This window comes from Populus euphratica, unplaced genomic scaffold (genome assembly GCF_000495115.2).
Source record: "Populus euphratica unplaced genomic scaffold, PopEup_1.0 scaffold136.1, whole genome shotgun sequence".
Taxonomy (NCBI): domain Eukaryota; kingdom Viridiplantae; phylum Streptophyta; class Magnoliopsida; order Malpighiales; family Salicaceae; genus Populus; species Populus euphratica.
The window spans coordinates 212,970-239,313 of record NW_011500002.1 but is presented as its reverse complement, the minus strand read 5'-3'; the positions used below and the strand labels follow the sequence as shown (position 1 = coordinate 239,313).

Here is a 26,344-nt window from a genome sequence, read left to right as displayed (position 1 = left end):
TACGTGGAAAATGATAAAAAAATCATTATTTTTGTCATAACTTATTTTTGGGTTATTCCCCAATTTACATTTATTTCTCTTCAAAAAAATAAGAAAATATAAAAAAATAAAAAAAATATAAAGAGTGAACAAAGGATGTCAGCACACCCTAAAAATGATTAAAAATTGGTAAAAGAGGTTAAAAAGTACAAAGATAAAAATTTAATAGTATTTTATTGACTGATGACAGCCATGTTGACAAAGAAAATTGAATTTGAGTAAGAAAAGTCTAAGATCAAATTTTTATGGACTCAATTAAATTTTATTAAAGATTTAATTGAATTTATAAAGAGTTTGATTGCAAGAAAAAAAGGATTTTGGAGTCAATTAGGGCTTTAATTGGAAGAAATTAAAATTCTAAGGTCAAATTATAATTTTCAAAAGTTAATTTGACCAAATCAGGGGCTTAATTGCATAAATATTAAAGTTTGATAGCCAATTAGAGACTTAATTGAAGAAATCTGAAACCAAGAACTAAAATGGAAAAGGCGCGTAAGTAGAGGGGTAGGAATTAAAACCAAATTAGGGGTCCAATTGAAGAAATTAAAAGTTTATTACTCAATTGAGGGTCAAATTGTATAATTGCAAAACCAAGGATCAAAGTAAAAAAGACAGTTAACTTCAGGGCTGCTGTTGGATTTTTAGCAAGGATACAATTGCATTGATTTTAAATTAAAAATGTAATTTAGGACTTAATTGAGCAAATTATAAATTAAAAAACAAAGTGAAATTTAATATGTTTTTGCCACCTTTGCATTAAAATAAAACGACTTGTTTTAATCAAAACGGAGCCATTTCATACACTATTCACTTTAAAAAAAATAAAAAATAAAAAATAAAAGAAAAAGTTCAAAATGGTATTATTTTGAATGATATCTATGTCTTTTTTTCCCTAAAGAAGTAGAAGAAGAAAAGGAAGATTTTTTTTAAAAAAATTGGAATCATTACATCAACAGTATACATGATTAAAACATCAACAGTATACATGATGAAAGAGATTGGAATCATTAAAACACGATAGTAGGTGCATAAATATGCACCTATACCCATTTTAAGCTTGGAGTGTTCAAAACATCAACAGTATACATGATTAAAACATAAAATTATTTGCGTCCTATATCAATGGGATTCACATCCAAAAGGTATGTCTAATCCTAGCAGAGTCAATCCTATTAAGAGGTTTATAATATTTCCAATTGTGAAAGGAGTTCCAAGTGGCAAGATTTCTTACGTATCCATGGATATTCAAACATAGTTCAATGGATAAATGTCGTCATTTTAATATTATTTAAAAAATAAAAAAGATATTTCAGAAAAAATAAAAATTAAATTATGTTTTAACTGAGTCACTTTAATTTGTTGGGATCAATTCTTATTTTTAAAAATAATTATTCAAATTTGCTTATAGATTGAACTATCAATTTAAGATAGGTTTAATGATTATAGATTAATCTGTCAGATTTAATATATATATATATAACACAAATTTATTATATTTTCTATATAGTTTGATTTGAAATTTATTTTTTCTCTAAATTTTCATAAATTACATTAATTTTCGTGTAATTTACATGTTTAATAATAATTTATCAATGCATTTTGTCTGAACCAAGATTAAAAAAAAATGCAATTTATATAAAAATATAGGAGGAAAGTAAAGTTGAGATCAAACTATAGAATGGTTTTATAATTATCCCTTTTATTAAATTCAAGGAACCCCATTTTTCTGTGACGTGATATTTCTTTTGAGGAAATCGCCATTTTAATCTTTGACAAACAGTATATAGTGGCGGTCAATATCCATAGCATACATCACAGTTCCATAGCATAAACATCACAGTTTATACTCTATATTTCAAAGCCAATATATAAGCAAATTTGCTAGAGTCCAACTCGGAGGCCACACCAAATCATTCAACAACCGAGTATAGCATCAACTAGAGAATGATTAGGCCTTAATTAAGCTTGAAAGGTGAATTCTGTAGTCTTTACGATGACTGACTTTATTACACATACCTGATCCCTGAAATGAGCAAATAAAGAACACCCACAAAAAGGGTTAGCTTATAATACGTGTGGCTATAAGACGTGCACCATGACTTTCTACAAAGAAGACACGAGAGCATGATGTGGGTGTAGGTAAGGTTGCAGTAATGGTGGTAGTTTAAAGTATTTTTTTAAATATATTAAAATAAATTATTTTATATATAGATATATCAAAACAATCTAAAAATATAAAAAAATTATAAAAATATAGTTTACGCATACAGAATAATTGAATTCCTTTCGAGGCAGCTAGGCTTGACCATCAAAAAAGTTGAAGCAGAAAGTGTGGGAGAGGGAGAGGGAGAGGGACCGTGTTTTGATTAAAAATTTTTTGTTTTTTGAAGATAATGACCTCCCACCACGCCTTGTCGAGAAAGAAAAAAAAGGTTCTCTTAGCTCATTGTTTGATCTTGAGAGCTCGTGAACCCAACTGCACCAATAGAGCCATTGTAGACCATATATGATCACGCAGGTGGTCATGACTACATCAAAGTCGTCGATGGTTGAGTCGCTTTTATTGCTCGACAAGGTTGTGTTTGTTGAGGGGAAGGCTTTAGATATTAGCTAAAATGAAATTCGAAATTGAAATCTCATCCTTTTTGCTTTTATCAAATTTTATTAAAAGAACAAGATTTACCTTTTCAATTTGCATGAATGTGTCGTTGATCAAGGTATTGTTATTTCTATGCTGAAAATGCTATGAGTCGGTGGAGATGGCTTTTTGCCTCTCCTTTTTCATACTGAAAATTGTATGATGATAATTAATACTTATAAATAAACATGATAATATATAACTCGTAATTAATATCAAAGATGCATGAGCAATGTTTTTCTTTTTGTTTTTTTTAAGCCTCGACTGAGTTAAAGTAGCATGGAAATAAAATACTCGCTTGGGGAAAAAAATATTTTATTTAAAATATTGATTCTATTGATTTCTAATAATTCTAACCTAATTTTTGTAATACAATAAAAGGATTAGAAAATATAAATTAAAGTAATATAAAAGTAAAAGGTAAACTATCATAAATACTCTTAATATTAACGCATTCTTTGATGTTATTGAGAGATATATTTATATTTTTAGTTATAAGGTGCATGGTAAAATAATCAACTTCACCTTGCATATAAAAATACTTTGGTTGGCTAGAAAGCGTATTTTTGTCTTATCTTTGTTATTTGCCGGGTAAAAATATCTCTTTACTCTTGGATTTTAATTTTTTATGCCTTAGATCTTAGGGTATTTTAATTATTATATTATTGGTTTTTTTTGTTATTATTAGGTAAAGTGAGGGTTAGTTTTGTCTTTTAAAAAATTAAAAGAATTTAAAAAAATATATTGACATATTCTGAGCAAGTATTAGGTGCTTTGTTCTCTTTAAATAATTAGTGTGATTTTAACAACTAAGAATTTGATTTTAACAACTAAGATTTTAACAACTAAGAATATCATTTTAGAACATTAATATTTATAAAAAAAACAAAGATTCGATTTGATTTCTATAACAATTTTTTTTTCCTTTGTATTCCTCTCCCTCCCACAATTCTTGGGTTTTGCCCTATAATTTTTCATATCAACCTCTTAGTATTTTTTTTGTTTTTTATTTTTTTTTAATTTTTTAGTTGATATTTGTTTTACTTCAAATAATTTATAAAAATCAAATTTTGTTTCAATTTCATCCTTTTTAGATTATTTTTTTTACTTCTCTTTGTATTTTATTTAGTCCCTGCTCTTTTAGTTGATATTTCTTTTATTTAAAATAACTCATGAAAATTGATTTTTTAAAAATTTGTTTTAATTAGTCCCTGTTTTTTTAATTATTATTTATATCATTTGAGATAATTTTTATAATATAAATTATTTAAGAATGTCACCTACAATTATTTTTTTCTTATCAGATTTTATCCTTATTTTTTTGATTTTTTTTTTAGTTTGCTAAATTTTTTAGTTTTGTGTTTTTTTATACTCAATTTCATCTTTTTGAGTTGATTAGAATTTGAGTTTCTTGGTTAAATCTATTTTAAAATTTCATGGATTCTAGTTTGGAAAATTAATTTAGCTTGAGACCTTCGCTAAGAATGCTTTTTTTTAATCATTTTATTAAGTTAATGTTATTTTTCTTTATACTTTATCTTTTAATATTTAGTTTATTAAAAATTAAGCTTTATGCTTTTTATGATTTCTACATCATTTTTTATGTGATTGAGTTACTTAGGATCTTTTTATGTTTTTTACTTAGTTATATATCTTTTCTCAAAATAATTTTTTTATTTAATTAAATAGAATCAATAATTAAATATAAATGAATACTCATTTTATTGTATTTTTTTTCAATTTATTTTTATAAGACATTGCTCCAAATCATGCAATTTTCAAACCATGCAATGTTTTTCAATGTTATGCTATGTTTTTTTACAGTAAAATTTGAACCAATTTAACGATCTCTATTATCAAGTGGTGGTGTATCTTTTTTTATACCAGTATGATATTAATTATTTTTTTATTTTTTTTATTTTCAGGTGGTTTTTTACTATGTATTGTTTTATTATTGCTTTAAGTTTAAATTAAATTAATGAATATTATTAGATATAATAAAATTAATGAAGTTTTTATTTCTCCTTTCGTAACAATAATATCAGCTCGTGGTACAGCACGGCTTTAGTCTTGTCAAATCAGAAGCATTTAATTCAACAAATTCGCATACAAGCAGAATTTTTCGAATTACAACGATATTATAAAGAAAAAAAAAATAACAACAGCCAAAATAAACTAGAGATTATTATTTATTAATTAATTATTGGTAAAAGAAAATTACAATCATAAGGCCCACTTCACAAAGCTGGAAAGGCCCAAATTGGAGCAACTAAAAGGTCTTCAAAAGAGTTGATGTCTCATGATGAGGACTGGCTCGTATTTTATAGCTTCTGCGAAGTCAGGGAGGCCCAAATTGGAAAAGGCCCACAAAAAATCCTCTCTCTTCAACTTGGCAAAGAGGGATGCAGGTTCCGTTGCATTTTGTATTTCATTTCTATTTCTATTTTTATTTTATTTTATTTTATTTTGAGATTTCTAGCTTTGGATAAGATTTTTTTTTGGAATTTGATTTTGAAAAATATTGGACTCAATCAATGTCAATCTTTATTATTTTTTATTCAAACAATTTTTTATTTTTAAAAAAATATTTGATGTTAATTTGACAAAATTTGCTCAAATTAATCTAGCTATAAATCAACAAAAATCGAATCAGTATTTTTTCTCAACTCAAATTAAATCTCATTTACAAGTCGTGGATTCTTCATATCAACTTAATGGGATATGATCAATGTTAATAAAAGAGCATGGAGCAATTTCTCTACAAGTCGTGGATTCTTCATATCAACTTAATGGGATCAAAGTTAATAAAAGAGCATGGAGCAATTTCTCTACCTTTTTGGAGAAATTTCATGGGCAGTGAAATAATAAATAAAAATCACAAAAAAAAAAGATAATTACTTGTGCTATGCTATAAGTTAAATTAAATTTGTTATTGAACATTAAAATAAATTAGGTATTGTTAACATATTTTCAAAAAAAAAATTATGTTGAAATTGATTCAATGTGAAATGATCAACTTATCGGATCCAAAAACAATTCAAACAACTAGTGAAAATATAGTTTGTTTAAAAAATTCAAGATTATTTTTTTTTCTTTCTAAATATCATGATCCGAAATATGAACACAACTAGGTTAAATAATTCTTTTATCTTAAATTTATATATTAATACTTAATGTGTTTGTATTAAAAAAAAAAAAAACTAGGTGTATAGATCTATAACCTAACATGTCTGGGCCATTTTCAAGCCCAAGCACACACACATAGGCTTGGTTTTATTTATTTTTATTTTTTAAAAAGGCCAACAACTTGTTGTCCACTTCTATGTTTTTTTTTTTTAAATAGAATTAAAAAGAGACATGTTATATGCCAAGACAGATGACATCTTGCCTACAAACCCAAATTCTCTTTTATTCAAAAAATTCAATTTTTAAATCATTTCAACTTCAAAACACTTTAATAACACCTTTGAAAAACTTAGAAGCCAATTCATCAATTCAAAATACTCAAAAAGTATCCAAAAAAACAAAATCAAACCGGGTTAGATTCTCCTCGGTTTAGATAAAAACAATTTAGACAACATTGAAACTCTAAAAAAAACATCATTTAGCCTCTTTCATCTTTTGGAACTCGTAAACACAAATAAAAAAAATCCATTTTGTGTGATAAAAAATAATAAATATAAACTTTTGTATCAAAATGTTTTTTTAAAAGCAAAGTGACCTAAATTGTATAGTCTGTGTTATTTTTTTAAAATGTAAAGACCTAAGAGTATTTTTTTTTTAAATCATTGGCACATCACTTATGTTGGATGACTTTTTTATTTTAAATCATTGGCAGATCACTTATGTTGGATGACTTTTTTATTTTTGCTAATTTTCTTCCAATTCTACCATTTCCTAGTAAATCAAAAGCAATTAACTTTCAGTCATGATTAAGTTGTCTAAAAAATACTTGACTCTTAGTTAGATAGTTCTTTTTCAAAAAACAATTTTATACATAGGCTTTTTCAAAACATTTTTGCAGTTAAAAAAAATCTAAGTACAAATAAAAAAAACTTTATGCATACATGCAATCAAATAAATCAAGATTTATGTGTTTAATAAATAAAAAAATATAAATATAAACGATAATTAAAAATAAAACTGTAAAATTATGAGTCAAGTGTAGATCAAGATATTTTGTTTTGTAAGACAAGACTTTTACCGGGTTGTATTTAATAAATTTATTTATGACAACAATTTTTTATTCAATCAAACAAAAAATAAAAATAAACACACACATCAAACTAATTGAATAAAATAAAAGGGAAAAAATATTATACAAGGGTGCACAAATTATAAATATTATCTTAAAATAATTTTTTAATTTTCAAAATATAATTCATCCATACAAAAGATAGAAAACAAATTATAGATAAATTAGAAAAAACCTTTTCAAAAATTAAATGTACAACCAATAAATAATTTTCATTTAAAAGAGGCTCTCTAAACAAAATAAAAAAGAGAAGAGATATTAATCTAAATATTAATAAACAATTTTGAAAAAAAATATAAAAAATTATTAATTTAAAAAATTAAAATAATGAAAAAATATTAATAAATTTTTTTGAAATGACGATGTGTTTTCTGCTTTTGCCTAGATTCTGACCATTATTGTAATAAAAAATCAAGGCTTAAGTATTTTTTTAATCTAAAAAATCCTTTATTTCAACCAATTCCTCGCCCACAACACTTATAAAACACTTTATAACTTATGATAAATTTATTTATGATCTAAAAACAATTCCAAAATTAAAAATCAACTCAAGCTCAAATATGTTTTTTTATGAACTTTACAGGTAAAAAAACACCTAATATGAAATCTGACACGACTAAAAGATCCTTCATCAAATGAAACCATTTAACACAAATTTTATTTATTTTGGTGGCTTAAATCAGTATGTATCAATAACATGTTTATCTCTCTACCAATATAATTTGACAACCTTTATATCTCCTCTTTCTACTAGATACTAAAAAATAACAAAAATAAAATTTTATATTAAAATTAAATATAAAAAATATTATGGTAACGAAATTGTATAATCTACATTATTTTTTTAAGTTTGAGAAGCAAAGTACATTTTTTGTAAAACTTGTGACATGTCACTCATGTTTTGTGCTTCTTTTTTGGTTCCTCTTTTTTCAATCTCACCCTCTTACGAGAAATCAAAATCAAGTGGTTTTCAATTGTAACTAAATCACCAAGAAAAAAAGTTTGAGACCGAGATGACCATATAAAAGACCAAAAAAATTCTTGAAAAAAATTCTTAACCATAAAAAAAAAAAAAAATAATAATCAAAATAATGAGGACCAAAACTATTATAAAAACTAATGAAAAAAATAATGAGAGACTTAATAAAAAAAAAAGAGCAATTAAAAGAATGAGAACCAAAATTGCATAAGAAAAAAAATAAAATAAAATGCTAAAGGAAAAAATTGGAAAAAGAATAAAATATGATAAAAAAAATGAAAATAATAAATATTAGATATGGAAAGAAAAATAAAATAAAATATTAAGGAATAAAATTAAAATAAAAAAAACCCTTAAAAGAATGAGTACTCTATATATATATATCAATGGAAATGAAGGAAGCTGGAAAAAAAATATGAAAAAAAAATCCAAAATGAAGAAAAACTATGCCAAAATAATATCATTTTTATTTTTTTACCAAATAAAAAATAAAGCGACTAGTTAGGAGAAAATTATGTCAAAATCCATTGATTATGTTTTACCTTTAATTTTTTGTTTTATTAAAATAATATTATTTTTACTTTCAATATAATAAAAATTTTGATTTATGTCATTAACTCCCACTCATTCAATATGTAACCGGATGATGGGGGTCGACTCCTATACCGAGTTTTAAAAATATTGTAAAAAAATAAGCATCAAATATAATATTAAAATTTAATGAAATTAAACAAGAAATGATGAAATTGTCAAAAAAACAATTAATTAAAAAAAGAACTTAAAATAAAAGGATTTACAATTATAAGAATAAAGATCAAATTTAATAAAAAAAATTAAAATCAAATGATTAGAGATTAAAATGAAAAATAAAATCCAATAAAAAAAGATCAAATGTAATTAAAGAAACATAAAAAATAAATATTAATGAATAAAATTAAAAAAAAATAAAAATCAATATAATTAAAATATTAAAGATCATCTTATAATTTTATAAGACAAACATATTTTTTAAGGTGAAGAAAAAAAAAATCACTGAAGTTTTATTATACTATAAAAATAAACACGTTCTATCCCATCATATAAAGGATGGCCCGATATTTTAAAAGCCTTCTTAGAAGGTAATTAATGGTTATTAAAAACCGGACACATCATCCAAAATACACAGATACCATTCACCTGTTAACAAATATTTTGCATGTGCAAACTTTTTTTTTTTTATTTATCAAAAGATCATAACTTCTTTGACCCTGTATAATAATTTAAAAAAAGAACGAGGTCAAAAAATAAAAAATAAAAAACATCCCTTAACTTTAGGTCAAAAAAGTTGACCTTGAAAACTATACTATAATTATACTGTATAAAAAAATAAAAATCACAAAGAAAAAACCCCTTGTGGTACAAAATAATCATTTTAGTGTAGATTATACTTTTCACAGTCTACCCACAGTAAAACAAGCCGAGCGGTTTTAGCTTTATGTACAGTGTATAATTAATTTGTTTCTCTCTCTCTCCCTCTCGCCTCTAATTGCATTTAAGGTACACATCAATGTTACTGTTGCCTCAGCTTAGATTCATGGACGCTATCATCACTCTTGTAGATAACTCCTCTATTTTCAATCTTCCATCAAAAACACTGAAATCTTAATTATTGAGCAAATCAGGAAGAGATAATTATAAACCACTAATCAACTTGAAACTATTTCAGTTCTTGAATATTTCATACGGCTAAAATCCGATTTATGAACCTTATTTTAACTTATTACAATCATGATGAACAAATCACGTGTATTTTCGAGATTTATCTGAACTTCACTGGAATATCTAAGCTCAAGACTCAATAAAAATTAAAAAATCATATGGACTTCAGAATTAAAAAAAAATAAAAAACTGCAGAATATCTAAGCTCAAGACTCAATAAAAATAAAAATAAAAAACTAAAAAACTGCTTAATTACTCAAAGCAGCATCTCATCCTTCAATGGTTTTGCCTAAGCTCAAACACGTTCAAGTCATTGGAAGCCTAGGATTTCAGCACGCATCGATTTTACAATCTTGGCCCTGAATTATTGGTGGTTTGGCTAACAGTTGAAAGGCACCAATGAATGGCCACCCACTCAAGCAAAAACCATGAACTAAAAGAGAAACCCATCAAAGGCATGCACAGTACGAAAGTAACATGACGCCAGTCTCCCAGTGTCAGTCACAGCACTTGGGAGTTGGGACACGTACGTGTGCATCCGAGGGCGAACCCATGGTTTTTCGACACTCAAACCAGTGGCTTTCTTTACCTGCCATGTTGAAAAGAAAGAGCATCATGTGTTGTTCCTCTCTCTCTCTCTCTCTCTCCCGAGCTGGATAGAGAAGGCCAATCTTGTAACAGAAGGCAAAGAAATGCAGATCCCATTACTCGTATATTTTATGCAACAACCGTCCTCTCTATTCTTGGAAATGAACATATTTTATCCCATTCGTCACACGCTATACAATTGATCCTTCGTTCAAATTTATGGGAAAAATAGGTCCTCTTTCTATGATTTTAAAAGGAAAAACTTTTAAGGTGGAGATTAATGGGCTATTGTCATTCAGCAGATAAGGGGTCTAATTGAAAGGTGTTTTTGTTTGAAGATTCAATTGAGGATTGGAAGACAATTTTGGAGACAAATTTCCCCTCCACCCTTCTCTTTTCATAAATGAATGCACATTGGGATGAGCAGCAACCGACCATGAACAGAAACCGAAGTAAAAACAAGTGACTATGATGATAGAATTCAAATGAAACCATCAAATCCCACCCCTGAACACCAGGGGCTCTCTCTCTCTATCCAACCACCCCAAGATCCGTATAAATATGCAACCAAATCCTGCTCTACTCTTCAAGCAAAACAAACCTCCCCATATTTCCTCTAGGAATAATCAACTTCTTCCATTAATTAGCCAGCGTTGGTCTTGTTCACTTGCCTCTTAAAATGTCTAAGAAAGTTGTTGCCGAGTCTCCTCTACAGAGAAATAGCTTAGCTTCACTTGACCAAAAGCTGGCCATGGCAAAGCGCTGCTCTCATGGTACCTATAACCTGCCCCATTTTTCCTTTCGTTTACCTGTTACTGGGTTTTAATTGTATATCAGCTCTCATTTTCGTTTCCAAATTTGCAAAACTAATGTGTTTATGATGGATCAACAGAAGGAGTGGTTGCAGGAGCAAAGGCAGCTGCACTTGCTACCATTGCCACTGCCATTCCAACTGTAAGCCTGTCTTCCTGTAACTTTCTTGCAGCATCCTTTATTCACCCCATTAATCAAAAAAATATTAAAAAAAAAACAAGAGAATTCTTTGATTGATTCTGAACTGTATCATGTTTAACATGTAGATGGCTAGTGCAAGGATGCTGCCATGGGCAAGGGCCAATCTGAATCACACAGCTCAAGCTCTCATAATTTCAACTGGTAATTAATTAATTAATTACTGTCCTGATTAAACAAATATTATCCGCAGTATAATTGTTGTTTTCTTCTTTAATTAATGAAATTATAAATTTCCTTGCAGTTGCTGGAGCAGCATATTTTATAGTTGCAGACAAGACTGTTCTTGCTACAGCAAGAAAGAACTCCTTCAAGAGTCCCAGCTCTAACATTGAGGCGTGATGACCTAATTATCTAGACCTTGTTTGTAGTTCATCAAGTAAATTTGTAAACCATCATCTATATGTATGCATGGATAAAGATGGAGTTTACATTTTTAGTCTATGAAAGCATTTCTTTTCTTGTAAAATTATAACTACATTGATTGGAGCCTGTGATCAATCTTATTATCTCCAGCAATGGATGTATCAACCTTAAATCCGTCCAATTACACTAAGAACAACAAATTTTTCATTTTCTACCAAATATAGCAAAAAAAGAAAAGAAAAGAAAAGAAATAAAGAAAGCTGAACAGCCTGAAAGGCCTTATTGACGGGCCTGGTTTCTTTTTTTGAATGCAACCTTGCCGCTTTATGCTCCGGGTGTTGGTACAGGGAGGTAAGAAGCTGCCAAATTACTAAAGAGAATGAAACCATACCCCAATGGGCTCATGCATAAGAAAACAGATGAAACTCCATGGCATTAGCGTAACAGTTTTTTACAACCACCTGACAACGGCTCAAGCTGTAGAAGGAACCATAATATTGGACAAGTGGCAAGTTATTACTCCCCTTGATACACATCCTACATTCTTAGTACGACAGATCATGAGGATCAAAGAGGTTTGTAATAGAGGTATCATTGTGCGTGTCTAGTCTAGAGTACAGAAACATGAAGTATAACAATGGTATGTAATAAAGGTTTATAAAGTTTGTCTGCCGACGCATGGATATCGTGGTCTGGTGTTGAAACGAGGAAGCGGTTTTGAGTTTTGTAAAGAAAGAATCCGAAAGAAAAATGAAGGTTAGTTTTAATTTGTTCTCAGTTTACCTCAAATTAATTGGAATTAATCCCTTGGTTTGCATGCATGTTTTCTTTGGGTAAATTACTTCGCTAATATTTTCAATGTCTCAAGTTTAGTCTATTGTACGTATTGAAATATAAGCCTCGTTCATTTTTGCCATGTAGCAGAAAAAGAGTAGCAAAGACGAAAGGACCACACCAGTTTTCAGTATGAGAAAAATATTAGATAGAGCCTGTCACATGACTTTTCTATCTGCTTATGTAAAGACAGGCATGAGGAGGAGGAGAGATTGTATGATTCCTCCCGAAAGATACTCTTGTCTTTGGAAGTTCAAAAGAGAGAACGTGGATGTTCCACTAAGCTTGCTGATCCAATGTGAGTTCAGAAATTTGTTTAGGCTTGCAAACTATATCCGCAGGCAGACAATTAGGGGATATTCCTTCTCGCAAACAAATCCAGAACATTTGTTTTTCTTCGGCTTTGACAAGTTAACATGAGTTGTTGCTTTCTCCTGTCATTACACTAACATATCTTGTCTGTTTGCTAGTCTTTGCCATAAGTTTTGCTGATATATCATTGCACTCGAAAACGTGATTTACAAAAAAATATTTGGGATCATCTGCTTCTAAAACTGCTTTCTTTTTTTCCCTAATAGAGGCGGGCATACCTGTAGTGAGGGAAGAATGGTTGCTTGACAGCATTGAGAAACAAGAACCACAGCCAATGGAAGCAGATGATGTTTCTGATCTTTTTGTGGTGGGAAAAGGAATTCCATGGGACAAACAAGATCCCGAGGTTCCCAAGTCAATTTCAGCAGAAATAAAGGGCTTTTTGGCACGAACTTCTAACAATTACTCCTAGGGAATAAATCTTCTCCTCATCAGCGAATTATGTCTGTGCATTGCAGCTCAAACTATATGGCAAGAGAGGAGTCTACAAAGACACTAAATTGCAGGAACGTGGTAGGAGGATACTTGAGAAAGATGGGATAGTGTACAGTTGAGCCTTCTCACTTTGTGATCTGGGTCGAGGACTGCACGAGTAATACGAAAGAACTCTTCATCTTAATTTTCTACAGCTATATGAATTTATATTTCGTGGTAACTTGGTGTAGATATTGTATCATGCAATTGATCACGGTACTGGAGAGCAACTTGCATTTGTACTACAAGAAAGGGAAAGTAGGCGGTGATCCAAATGCAGAGGAGAGGCTTGAAGAATGGGAAAATGCTATTAAAGAGTTTGGCAGGCTCTTTGAGGAACTCGCAGGAAATGAGTTTGAGCCGTGGGAAAGAAAGAATAAGTTTGAGAAAAAGCAACTCAGTTTCTACCCAATAGACATGGTACAAAATGCCTCTACTTTGCTATTTCTCAATATATATATATATATATATATATGTGTAGGTGGTTTTATGCTTGATGGGGAATTTTGTTTCCATATAGGATGATGGAGTCGATGCGAGACATGGAGGGCTCAGACTTATAAGGCAGCTAGGAGTTGCAGCCGCGCACCGCAGACTTGAACCCAAAATTGCTTATTTTATGAAAATCTTGTGCAGTCGGGAGATATACAGGCATGATCCTTATACAGATAATTCCCTTTCTACATGCTTTCTCCATAATTTTTTTTATCTAGAGAAGCTTGTTACTGTTTGGCAGGTGTGCCATGATGGAGATGGGTTTTGACTCTCCTGATTTGCCAACGGGATGCTTTCAAATTTTCACATGGAAAGATGTAAGGATTTTCCTTTTGCTTCGTCCTTTTACTTTTCCTTTACTGGTGAATAACAAAATAATCTCATCAGGCGAGGAGGTCCTGCTTTGGTTTGTAGAAGCGGGGAAATCAACTAAAGAAACAGGACAGAAGGCAGAGGCTGTGTGTTCAGATTATAGCTAAAGATGGTTTTCTCTTTTGCATTCTACTAGTCCTTTCATTTTCAGGGACTATCAGGATCTTGCAGATCATGTAAAGCCAACATAGGTTTCCTTATCACTTCTAGAGTCCCTCTTCTTGACACTAATGCATGATTCTGATTGAATTTTTCAGGGTACAGCTGCATTTGAGACTGTTCAATACATAAATGTGGCCTCACGCCTTATAGGAGACATGTCTGGCTCAACCCTCGATGATCCATTGTCGAATAGATACAAGAAATTGGGCTGCTCAGTGTCTGCACTAAAAAAAGATTCTGATGACTACAATATGATTGTGAAGTGATTAGAAAAGACTTATGAACCGGTCAGAGTTGGAGACTTTGTGAGATTACACTTCTTACCATTGCTTGATGACATCAATTGTGATGAAAACTCTCAAACAATTTTGCCATGTCTTACTTGTTAATGTAGGACTATGGAGTATCAGTTGAGAATATTTTTCCTGTTGAACCAAGTGCTTGTCCTCCTTTGGTTGAGATAAAGAAGTTGCCAAACAAAGTACTGCTATGGTGTGGTAAGATTTCAGTCCTGATTGACAGTGATATCTTGTTCTCGCGTAGATTGTTACCGGGTTTGTTTGCCCTAAAAGGCACTCGAAGCTCAAACATGTTAAGGCATTTGCAAAAAGGGTTTCTGCCGTCAGTCTGTTCTCTTCCAGTCCCCGGTTATATGGTAATATTGATAGTTTATAATTTCAGCGCGTCAATATTCTGATCTTGCGCCTGAGAGTCTTTTTCTGGCTCACAGTTCGGGAAGGCGATTGTTTGTTCTGATACTGCTGCAGAAGCTGGTAGGTATGGTTTTGCTGCAGTAGATAGGCCAGAAGGATTTTTAGCTCTAGCTGTTGCTTCTCTTGGGGATCAGGTCATTAAAGTTGAAATTCCACTGGCGGTATGTTGAAGTTATCTCTGTGCTTGAATGGCAAAGTTGTTTCGACTTTCCTGAAACCTAGAAAATCTATTTCTTTTTAACGAGACAGGATACAAAGTCACTGGAAGAGAAGAAGTTCGGAGTGAAGGGGTTAGAGAGAAAGACAACAGATGAATCTGAATATTTTCTATGGAAGGATGACATCAAAGTTCGTTGTGGTCGCTTGATTCCATCAGTGCATAAAGACAGCCCCCTTGAATACAATGAATACGCTATCTATGATCCGAAACAGGTAAATGATGCACCGAGATTAAAGTTTCTCAACCACAATTTTTTCATCTAGTATTTTTACTTTTATGGCTTGTTTGAGTCTCAGACGAGCACAAGGTTCTTGATGGACAGTGCAGAGCCTTGAATAAGGGAAGAGGCAAGGGAGCGGCTAGGCGAGAGGAGACAGATCTTTTTGTCTTTGTTGCCGCCTTTTGCCATCTTTTTGCATAGGCCCTTTACGCTAAAACCCAAAACTTACAATATGGGAGTCGATGGTGATGGATTTTGTGTTGGTATATAATCATCTTAACTTGTGTTTGAACTTCTGTAGATTTTCTTGTACTGGCACAAGGCACAATCAATTTATGGAGGTGAAATATATCTTGCTACAGGGAGCCATTCTCTTCTATGAAAATAATTGGTTTCATCATGAAAAATCTATAAGGAGAGAGAGAGAGAGAGAGACCTTTCGCAGTGTTCACAAGAATGGGGTGCCTACTGAATCCAAGAAAACTACATAAACTGGCATGTTGCAGGAGTTTCGATGGGGCAGATTATGCTCAAAAACTGAAGTGAGAAATGAGAACGCTAATGAACTTTTTGGTCTAGTTCATTTTTAAGGAGTCAAGCCAGGACCATTCATTTAGGCTTGGTCTATTTATTGCTATTTCAAAAACCTCCCAGGAGATGTATAGAAGGCTATCTGGTCTAAAGCTCATACTTCACTCATGAACAATGAAATACTGTCGTGCAGCGCATCACTCCATCACTAGTCAGTTGGGTTTTGAAGAGGACGAGAAGTTAAAAACGGCAAAAACATTCACAACAAGAAACCGAGCTAAAGAGGTATTGGTTTTGCACTGCCCAAACTGCTAAAATCGAAGTCACAGACATGTACTGGACATATTATCCGAGTCACAGCAGTGGGTCAAATTACATGATTAACATCTCCAAATGAGCGTGCCTGCCAGAATATAACTCGTAAGGAGTCAATGAACTTCATCAAGGTGTACAATAACACAGAACCTGAGCCCTGTCCCTATCTTTATGAATAGGCGCACTTAAGCAGTGATACCTAATTTGTCATCACTTCTGAAGGTTCCAATCAACTTTACGAACTTAGCTTGACAAGGGATGTGCATAATTGACACAAAACCTTAAGAGTCTTAAACTGCAAGTGGCTTTTGAAAGTGACGAAACTATTCATATGGAAAACCTCCCTCCAGATTTCCCTCAGGACGCTAGATGTTAGTAAAACCCAAGGGGAGATATAAGCATATCAAATCAATGAAAAACAGACACAGATATTATAACCAAAAAGAGAGCACTTTATGCAACGAAACTCAGAACACAACAGGAGCATTTTCAATATTGTGAAAGCAAATGAACAACTTAAGATTCTTGACACCATTTTCTTGGATTCCAGCTTTAAATAAGTATTGCCCTAGACTATCTTAGATAGTACAGGGTCAGCATATGAAACAGAAATCTTCAACTGCTTTCCATAACAATCTTGTGGAACCAAAAACAATTACAACAATAAAGAAATTTGAGCCTGACAACCAATCAATTAATCCAACAAAACCAAAAGGATTCAACTGCTGAAAAATCACTGATAAATTACAGCAGCGGGAAACTTGAACTTGTCCGTGATGAAAGGTACTGCCTGTGGATTGTTCACCAAATCATGATAAAGATCATACTCCGCCTCATAATCATGTAACTTAAGCTCGGCCTTTTGATTAGTATGATAGTGATGCCTAGCCAAAGCTGATTTTCCAAACCCAAAAATACTAACTTTATCACAAATCCCCACTGCAAGCATCACAGCTTGCATACCAGAAGAATAATGAAACATAGAACCATCATGAGCAGAGCCCCATTCATCCAATGACTTCCCTGTCTCCTCCACAAACCGTTTCAAGGAATAATACTTCACAATCCTCGCACACAACAAGTCAAAGCGCGGATCAGTGACAATCAATGGCGCATCGTGAGATGAATTACAAACAGTATAGTCCAAGAAATGTGCTGGTTGACAGATATACATAACCATAGGGACGTTCGCCCCATATGGATGACAAAAGCAACCTTGCCTCCTTCCACAAAGATGCAAAATATTGCTATTTACAAAAGAAATATTAGTTTTGACCCCCACATTTCGCTCATATGTCTCCGTCCTCGCATTGTTCAATCGGATTACAACCTCATGACGATCAATCAACTCTCCATACTCTTTCTGCATCAAAATCCCACTATTCCCAACTACAGCACAAGAACCATACCGCCTTTCCGAAACCACCAATCCATCATGCCTATCGATAGGACCCTTCACAAGCCCTATTAATTCATCCATTATTTCAGGCTGATACCTCTTCTTTCGAGCCCAATCATGCAAAGCCCTCCTAAAATCTAACCAATACCTATAAAACTGAGGAGACCTAAGCATTAATGGGATACCCCTAGATGATCTTGCTCTAACATCATGATGATTAAACCTCCTCCAAGTAGCAAAAGACCTATACCTTCCTCGACTATCAAAGTTCCCTTCTAATAACTCTTCTATTTCATGCCTCGCTTGTTCTTCTCCTATATCAATAGCTGAATATTTCAGCAACGTGGAATTAAAAACTGGAACTTTTTTCTGTAGAATCAATTTGGGTTTCTCAAACCCAATGAAGCCAACCCCGTCACCACGGGGGAGTAGGATCCTGCAGCTGAGAGTCAGAGCAAATACAACGAGCAGTAGAATGCTAAAAAGCGGACGCACTGACCTTTTCATTGGCGCAATGAAAACAGCAGACCCGGTTTCTGGCTCCTCCTAAAAAAACCCACCAAGTATTTGCATCAGATCAATCTGGGAATCAAAAAAATATAAAGATCAAGTAATATATATTAAATCTTGGATGAGTTTGTAGACAGACATTTTTTTTTTTATGTTTGCTTAAACAAATATCTAATATTTAAACAATGAAGCTTGATGTTACAAGAAAGTGAAATAGGAATTGCAAATGAAGGAATGGTTTGGGAGAGGAGTGGTTTGGTTAAGAAATGGGAATTTCATGACTGGCTTGGTTGTGGAGAGAATGAGTGAAAGGGAACTAGAAGAAGGGTGGCCCTGAGATCCAGGACAAAAATGGATTTGTTGTGTGTTTTGTTGGGATACTGAGATCAAGTGTTTTGTCGCTTTCATGATGTTCGATTATGGAGGGGGTATAATTTAGTGACTGATTTTTTAATTATATTATGAGTTAATCCTTCTATTTTTTAAAATAATAAGTTTAAGTTAATATTAATTAAAAAAGAGAAAGAGTTTTTATGTATCTACTTTTACGTAATACTATTTATTGTAATAATATTTTTTATATTTTTAATTTATTTTTTTAATTTTATTTTTATTTTTTAACATTATATTTAAAGATTAAACTTTGTAATTTTTTAATTTATTTTTATAAAATTATTCTATATTCCTGAAGATTACTAATTCAATAAGTTAATTCGAGTTTTTTTTTGTTTTTTTAATTTTATTTTTTAACATTGAATTATTTGAGAATTTGGCTTCGTAATTTATTTCAGTTTACATTTTGTGAGGTTATTTCTATCTCATGACTCAAAACACGACTTTAATGAGTTAACCATAATTTGACCCAAGTTGTCTTTTTTATCCTTTTATTCATTGATTGTTTTTCAATTTTATTTTTAAATACAGAGTTGATCAATAATTATGCTTTATAATTTGTTTTAATTTACTTTCTATTAGGTTAACTTAGTATCATGATCTAGGTCGCGGGTTTGATTGGTTAATTTAGTTTAACACAAGTTATTTTTTGGGTTTTTTTTAATAATTTTTTTAATTTCATCTTTCAATATTAAATTTATTGAAAATTGAGTTTTGTAATTTGTTTTGATTTACTTTCTTTGAGGTTATCAAAATCTCATAATTTGGCAGGTGGATTGACATGTAAACCCGAATTAATTAAATATATTACCGTCTCAAGATTTATTAAAAAAATCTCATCATAAGTATTTATCTTGACTCAAACTATATTTTTATTAGTCATTCAGGTTGTCTCTAAACCTGTTAAAATGACCAAATTATATCAAATCAATTCTCATACTATTTAATTTCTTTATACTAGAAAAAATATTAGCAACATCTAAATATTTTTTACATTAAAAAAAATAATCTCACTCTCATTATAATGCGGGTTATTAATCTAATCTTTTAATTTCTTTATACTAGAAAAAATATTAACAATATCTAAATATTTTTTACATTAAAAAAAATAATCTTACTCTCATAATGCGGGTTATTAATCTAATCTTGATCAAAGCTTTTACTATTAATTCATTGGTAGGTGTTCAAATTACAATTTAATTCCTAATTTTTTTATTATTTTATAAGTTAATCCGTCTAGTTTTGGTAATATCAAGTTTAAGCTAATATCTCGATTAAACTTGATTGTTAATTCTTTTTAAGGTGTGCGGATTGTGATTTGTAGATGAATTTTGGTTTTTTTGTGGTATATGAGATTGGGAACTGTGACTAAAAATGGAGAATATTTTGGGGGGAAAAATAAATTGTTGTGGGAAATTAATAGGAGGACTATTTTAGAAATAAATAAGAGTATAAGGATTCAATATTTGGTTTTAAACTAGAGGGATTATATGCTGTAAAAGTTTGCTCGTTGATGAAATGATGAGTGCCATGCTGGGGGAGCTGAGATGATGTGGAGGTAGGATCTAAGCTTAGTTGGGATACCATAGATCTATCTAAATCCAGCTCTTATTTATACAGAGTCCATTGATCATCCAACTTGATGTGATTTCTCTCAACTACCAAAGAGAAGGTTCTATCTAATAATATATTATTTCATTAACCATAAATTATAAATTGATAAATAATAATTAATAGATATATGTTTTTATGTTAGTAAATTTAGGTGACTCGACTAATAAATCGACTCAAAAAAGGATTTGAATTATTTGATAAATCTATTAATATCTTTTAAATTTTTTAATTTTTTAAAATTAAATCATTTGAATTTTATTTGGTTAGGTAAATTGAGTTATGTTGAATCAATATTTTTTTTTAATTTAATTTAAAATCCGTCTAGAATCAACTCCAAACATATTAAACCAAATAAATTTTTAAATGCATATCAAGGTTTGGAAGGTTATTAACTAAACAAAAATGGAAATGGAATCCATTAAGCTTACACTTACTTCTAGATTTTCTGTTATTTGATTTATCAAATACCCCATAGATTCCTTTTCCTCTGATTTTAAATTAAAAGCTTTGTTTCTTTTTTTTGTTGGCTAATGCATATATCACATGGATTCTTTTTCTTGTTTGGGTCGTCCTCTGTCGTCCTCTATTTCATTATATATATATATATATATATATATATATATATATCAGTGGAGTTTAATGGTGGAATAGGATACGTTGGATCTAACCATAAGATATCGACTGAATATTAAATAACTTCATTAAAGTCCAAATCGGAAGATCAAAATGTGAAAATATGTAGATAAGGCAACTTTGAATTCTTCCCTTGTGCTGAAACCAATGTTGGTTTCTGGGAATTGCTCTGGCCTCTTGCCTCTTGTTTTCTCTCTTGACTAGGCCATGACACGAGTTTTTGTTTGTTTATACGCTTTGATGATTCTTACAAGATAGAATTTGTAAAGATTAGTGGGCATTTGCATAAGATATGGTGGATGGAGGGCCACAGCCTGCCTTCTGCACCTAAAATTCAACGAGTCAACTTTGGAATCTACAGCAATGTTTTCCATCATGCAATTTCGTGGAAAATATATTTTATCAGTACAAGGAGAAGAATCTCTCTGGGGATAGGTTTAATCAGTCATAACAAACAACATTAAAGTGCTGGTAATTGACGCTGTAGATCTCTGCAGCTTTCTTTTCCTTCTATCATTCTTTTCCTTCGATATGAACAGAACTGGTGTACGAGAACTGCAAAGTAATTGTATACGTGATTGATTGCAGAACAAGAACTTAGCAAAGGGATTCCTGCTTCCATAATTCATTGCTTTGAGTGTCAGAGATTATCTGGATATCTATACACGTAGAGAGAAAAGAAAAAAAATAATCAAAAATAAATTAACTAATATATTAATGAGAAAACCCTGCAGAAAATGTTTATATTAATGAGAAAACCCTGCAGAATATGTTTCTTGATTCTTGAATATGGTCTCATCGCTAATTAATGAAATTTGCTATCAATCTAAGCAACTTCACAAGCGAAGTTGAATTAATTTTGCGTGCTTCTTCCGACTGTTAATTTGTTCAATGAATTAATCATAATTGACTTCGCACTTACACTCTAGTCATCTCCTTTTCTCTATCTCTCTCTTTTTTAGGTTTCACGTTTCATCCATTTTTGTTTATTGGTTTTCACGCATATTGTCCTTCGACGGCTGATTTGCATGGTTCACGGCTTAGGACATGATTTTTTTTTTTTAATTTGATTAGTTTTTTGCTAGAAAAAAAATGCACATAAAAAATTACGGTCACTGAATTAGTTAATTTAGAAATTTTAGATATTGATAAATCAGTATTTTTTATATTTTATAAAAAATAAATTTTCAGAATAAATTTTTATTTAGATGACTAAAGAACAAGATGATAGCTTATTAAAAAATGGACGAGACTTGTGTCAATACCGGCATTTTTTAGCTTGATAAAATATCAAGCCCAATTAACGAGAATTTATTTTAATTTTAAAATCAATGTTATTAGGTATGGTTATAAGCTGAGCTCAAATATTTATAGGTCCAATAAGCTATCAAACACAATACTTTTGGGTCTGGTTGCAAATCAAACCTAATGAAATACGGGTCTCACAAGTTGTAAGACCTTTTATTTTTAGGTTTAGCTATGCATTAAGCTCAATTGACTATAGATCTGACGAACTGTCAAACTTATCATTTTTAAGCTTGATTGCACGTCAACCCCATAAGGTATGAGTTTGGTGACCATCCCGATCCCTCGACCTTGGGTTTGGATGCGTGCCAAGCCTAATTAAGCATAACGTTGGCATGTTGCAGACCCAATATCTTTAGAGTCAGCTACATGTTAAGCCCAAGTGGGCATGACTCTAACTCGTTACCATACCTATTAATTATGGGCTTGGCAGCGTGCTAAACACAAAAGACTAAAGGATTGAAGATCATTATAGGCTCCATGTTAGGCTATAAGGCTCCATGTTGGGCTATAATGCTCCATTAATTTATTCTTATGATTTTCAACATAAAATGTTAATGACATTTATATTTTCCCTTATCAATGCATATGTAAAAGATATTTGCTTCTTATTAATATATATATGTAAAAGATTTATCACTTATTAATATTATCAGGACTAAATAACTATCCAACCTTGTCACTCAAGAAAAAAAACAAGATTCATGAATTATAAATACTCCTTGAACTCAAATAAAAGGTTTATAATCTCTATTCTTAATAAAAATATCTTTTTAATTTTAAACATTTATCATATCAAAACTAAAAGTAAACACTTTTGTTTTTTCAGAATAAATACACATTTTTTCATTTATTATAACTATTTTACTTAAATGTCATTGACTTTATCACTTGAAGGTTCTCGCATCTCATAAAAAAAGATTGTTTTATAGATTACAATTTTTTTACAACAAGCTACAAGTTGTATAAACAATGAAAAATAAATTGTCTTGTTAGAACCAGTAATTAACCCATAATCCAACTATTAAGAAATATATTTCTATGCACTTTGAATTTTAAAACATCATAAATAGGTTCCTTTTACGGAGATTCAATAAAAAAAACCATCAATTATTCTTCCAATATTTTTTTTTCAACATTTTTAATAACCATTAATGATATATAATCGAGACACTCCTAAAATAAAACATGCGATAGATCTCTCTACTACATAGAACTCTTTTGCCCAATCACACATCCAACATCTCATCGACCAAATGTAACTCCTTACCTAGATTGTGTTAGCAACTCAAGAGCAAAATTAATCTTTGTCATCTTAATAAGTCTTAGCACCCCCTGCAGCATCCTCTTTTATAGCTCTGTAATCACAAGTTACACCCAGTACCCAAAAATAATTGTGAGTATACCCGACATTCATCTAACTACCACAAAATAAAAATAAAGGCTAGCTATTGATCTTGTCATTCCTCACCAGGTATATCAAGCTTCTCATAATCCTATAGACAAAGGAAAGGGAAGTGATCTCTGTGGAATATATGCATAAAAATATTTATACCCCTCATAAAATACGAGATTTTCTCATATTAAGGCAATTATTACATATTTGCATTCTTAATAACTATATTTCTATCCAGATGATTTTAGATAATTATAATGGTCTTACCGATCAAAAACACGTACAAAACATATAAAGCATGTATAAGATCCTACCCACAACCTTCAAAAAGTCATTGCATCATATAATAATTTGCAGTCGGACTCCATTATAAACTTTGGCAATCTTTGCACCAAGATGGTGGCGTTCTTTAGCATAAACAACCCAGCTAAAAAAACTTCACAAAACTATCTGAGGTTACTGAGGCAAATAATGAGTCAACATAAACATATCTAAAGAGAGGTTTGATGAGTAAATGCATAAAGTCAAGAAATTAATCAAGTCAATAGCTTCTGAGGTCTTGATAAGTGGGTAAAGGGGTGAGCTTTGTGAAAAGAATTATATGCTCCACTAACTACAAGTTTGTTGAAAGTTCAGTAAGTCCTGAAGATTCATATACAAGTGGAAAAGGTAAGTGTACTACGGCACGAGTCTCCTATTTCTATAAAAAGAGTATGTCAAAAAGATCTGGGATTGCTTTTTTGAAAAGAATAATAACCCTAAGAAAAACAAGAAGAGATGGTCAAGAACATCTGAGCTGCTCTAACATAAATACTTCTCTGTTGAATTCCACTATTGCAGAAGTATTCACTGCCACCGACAATAAAAGATCACCACCCAATACTCTAAAGTCCTTGGATGGTGGAATTTAATCCAACCCTTACTGTAGCAAGAGCCAAGTATGAAGTCCGATCTCTAAACTCTTTGGACGGTGGAACACTTGCATGTTTTGTTTTTCATATGGTCTTTACCATGAACAAAGGAATGTCAATTGTCAGATTCTATGACTTGTAGGCAAGATATGGGAGCCATGAATGGGAAAGAAAAATCTAGGAAAGTAGTACAAGTTCAAAAAAGTTGATAGAAAATAACACATTCAATAAGTGTAATTCTATAGACAAGGTAAATTATTAAAATGTTAAAATATTTTTTAGTTTGATTTAAAATTTAAAATAAAAGTTACCTTTTATAAATCAAAACAATTGATTTACTGGTTTAATTTTAGTCTTTATAGAAACCCATTTAAATTTCATTAGCATTCTTTAACTTATTAGATTAATTAATAATTAGGAATAAGATTTTAGAATAAAATTATGTTAATAAATCAATAGTTTCAATAACTAAAAATCTCGAGAGGGAGAAATGTATGATAGAGAACTTATTGATAAATAGATAAATATCAAGAATAAAAGGTATGGAATTCTTTTTATCAAATACATCGTTAGTGGAATAATTTTGTTTATAAAATATAAGGATGAAATTTGGATTCATATTTATCTATGGAGAATTAATTAAAAAATAAAAAATAGATAAAATTGTTTTTTAATCTGTATATCATTAGTGGAATAATTTTATATAAAAAATTTAGATATAATATTTTTATTATTACAACTAAAGATTTAAAAAAAAAATTGTATGTTTAAAAAAACTTTGAGTTGCACTCTATCTATATTTTTCCAAGAATTGTCCGTCAATTGAGCTGGTTCTCGAAACCTTTTTGGAATGATATTTAGAAAAAAATAAATAAATAAGTAAATAAATAAATAAAAACCTTACAAATCTTGGAGAAGACTTGCAGTATGTATGATCATCATTGCTCGAGGCACGACACCACCGAAGACCATGGCTCCGGCCGTGCTTGGTTTTTTTTTTAAGCTGTACCGTGTTTTTTTTTAAATAAAAAATATTATAAATAAATTATTTTAATGTTTTTAAATTGCTTTGTGTATTTATATTATAAAAATTATAAAAATTTTATTTTAATATATTTTAAAATAAAAAACACTTTAAAAAATAATTATTATCACCATATTAAATACAAACTAAATCCAACTTAGAAGTTAAACTAAATCCAATTTAGAAGTTGACCTAATTAAAAAAAATAGATTTCATGCCGGTTTAATCATAATTTTTTTAAAATAATATTTAAAATTTTAATATTTCATATAAAATAAGTTAAAAATCTATTTATATAAATAGTTATTACATACAATAAAAATAAAAAAATAATTTGAGTTATATATAATTATTCTATGTTAAAAAATTAAAAACAATATTTCTTATAAATATAGTTATTTAACTTAACTATTTTATATTAAAAAGTTAAGAATCATCTTACATAAAAAAATTAATAAATAATTTATATGAATATTTATTAAGATTCATAAATTAATTATATATTTTTTAATTTTATTTAAAAATAAAATCTTGCCCAAGATACACTGGATCATCCAGGTTTTATAATTGAACAAGTAAATCACTCGAGTTTTACTTAATTTGAAATCCAACTAAGATCTTGAGTCACGTGAGCTAGTTTAGTTTCCTTACAATTCCAAAGAGTAAACAAAGTAATTGCTGTTCTCTTCAAAAATGTATAGTTCCTTCAATTTCAACTTTGTTGTCAGAGCACCATGCAAAATTAAAAGATTTAAATTGACCATGTAAAATTGTTGTTTTAGAATAAAATAAGAAGCATTTTAATTTAATACGTTATTTAAACTATTTATCATTTAATACAATGAGAGAAGGACAAAAAACAAATCTTCCTTTTAAA

General features: G+C 30.3%; 2 protein-coding genes and 1 pseudogene across 2 annotated transcripts; 2 read left to right on the top strand and 1 right to left on the bottom strand.

Moving 5' to 3' along the window:
- The first annotated feature begins 10,685 nt into the window (after window positions 1-10,685).
- LOC105140933 (early nodulin-93-like) lies at window positions 10,686-11,739 on the top strand. Its single transcript, XM_011047978.1, has 4 exons — window positions 10,686-10,970; window positions 11,090-11,151; window positions 11,277-11,352; window positions 11,453-11,739. The coding sequence occupies exons 1-4, from the start codon at window positions 10,877-10,879 to the stop codon at window positions 11,548-11,550; spliced, it is 330 nt and encodes a 109-aa protein (XP_011046280.1). The 5' UTR covers window positions 10,686-10,876; the 3' UTR covers window positions 11,551-11,739.
- A 230-nt stretch (window positions 11,740-11,969) lies between these two features.
- LOC105140962 (putative poly [ADP-ribose] polymerase 3) lies at window positions 11,970-16,627 on the top strand (annotated as a pseudogene).
- A 141-nt stretch (window positions 16,628-16,768) lies between these two features.
- LOC105140932 (CMP-N-acetylneuraminate-beta-galactosamide-alpha-2,3-sialyltransferase 1-like) lies at window positions 16,769-18,574 on the bottom strand. The gene has a single exon (XM_011047977.1). The coding sequence runs from the start codon at window positions 18,186-18,188 to the stop codon at window positions 17,016-17,018; it is 1,173 nt and encodes a 390-aa protein (XP_011046279.1). The 5' UTR covers window positions 18,189-18,574; the 3' UTR covers window positions 16,769-17,015.
- Window positions 18,575-26,344: the final 7,770 nt, after the last annotated feature.

Coding starts and splice junctions, on each gene's coding strand:
- LOC105140933 (XM_011047978.1), top strand. CDS start 10,877: ATGTCTAAGAAAGTTGTTGCCGAGTCTCCTCTACAGAGAAATAGCTTA. Junction 10,971..11,089: donor GGCAAAGCGCTGCTCTCATG/GTACCTATAACC, acceptor ATGGATCAACAG/AAGGAGTGGTTGCAGGAGCA. Junction 11,152..11,276: donor TTGCCACTGCCATTCCAACT/GTAAGCCTGTCT, acceptor TTTAACATGTAG/ATGGCTAGTGCAAGGATGCT.
- LOC105140932 (XM_011047977.1), bottom strand. CDS start 18,188: ATGAAAAGGTCAGTGCGTCCGCTTTTTAGCATTCTACTGCTCGTTGTA.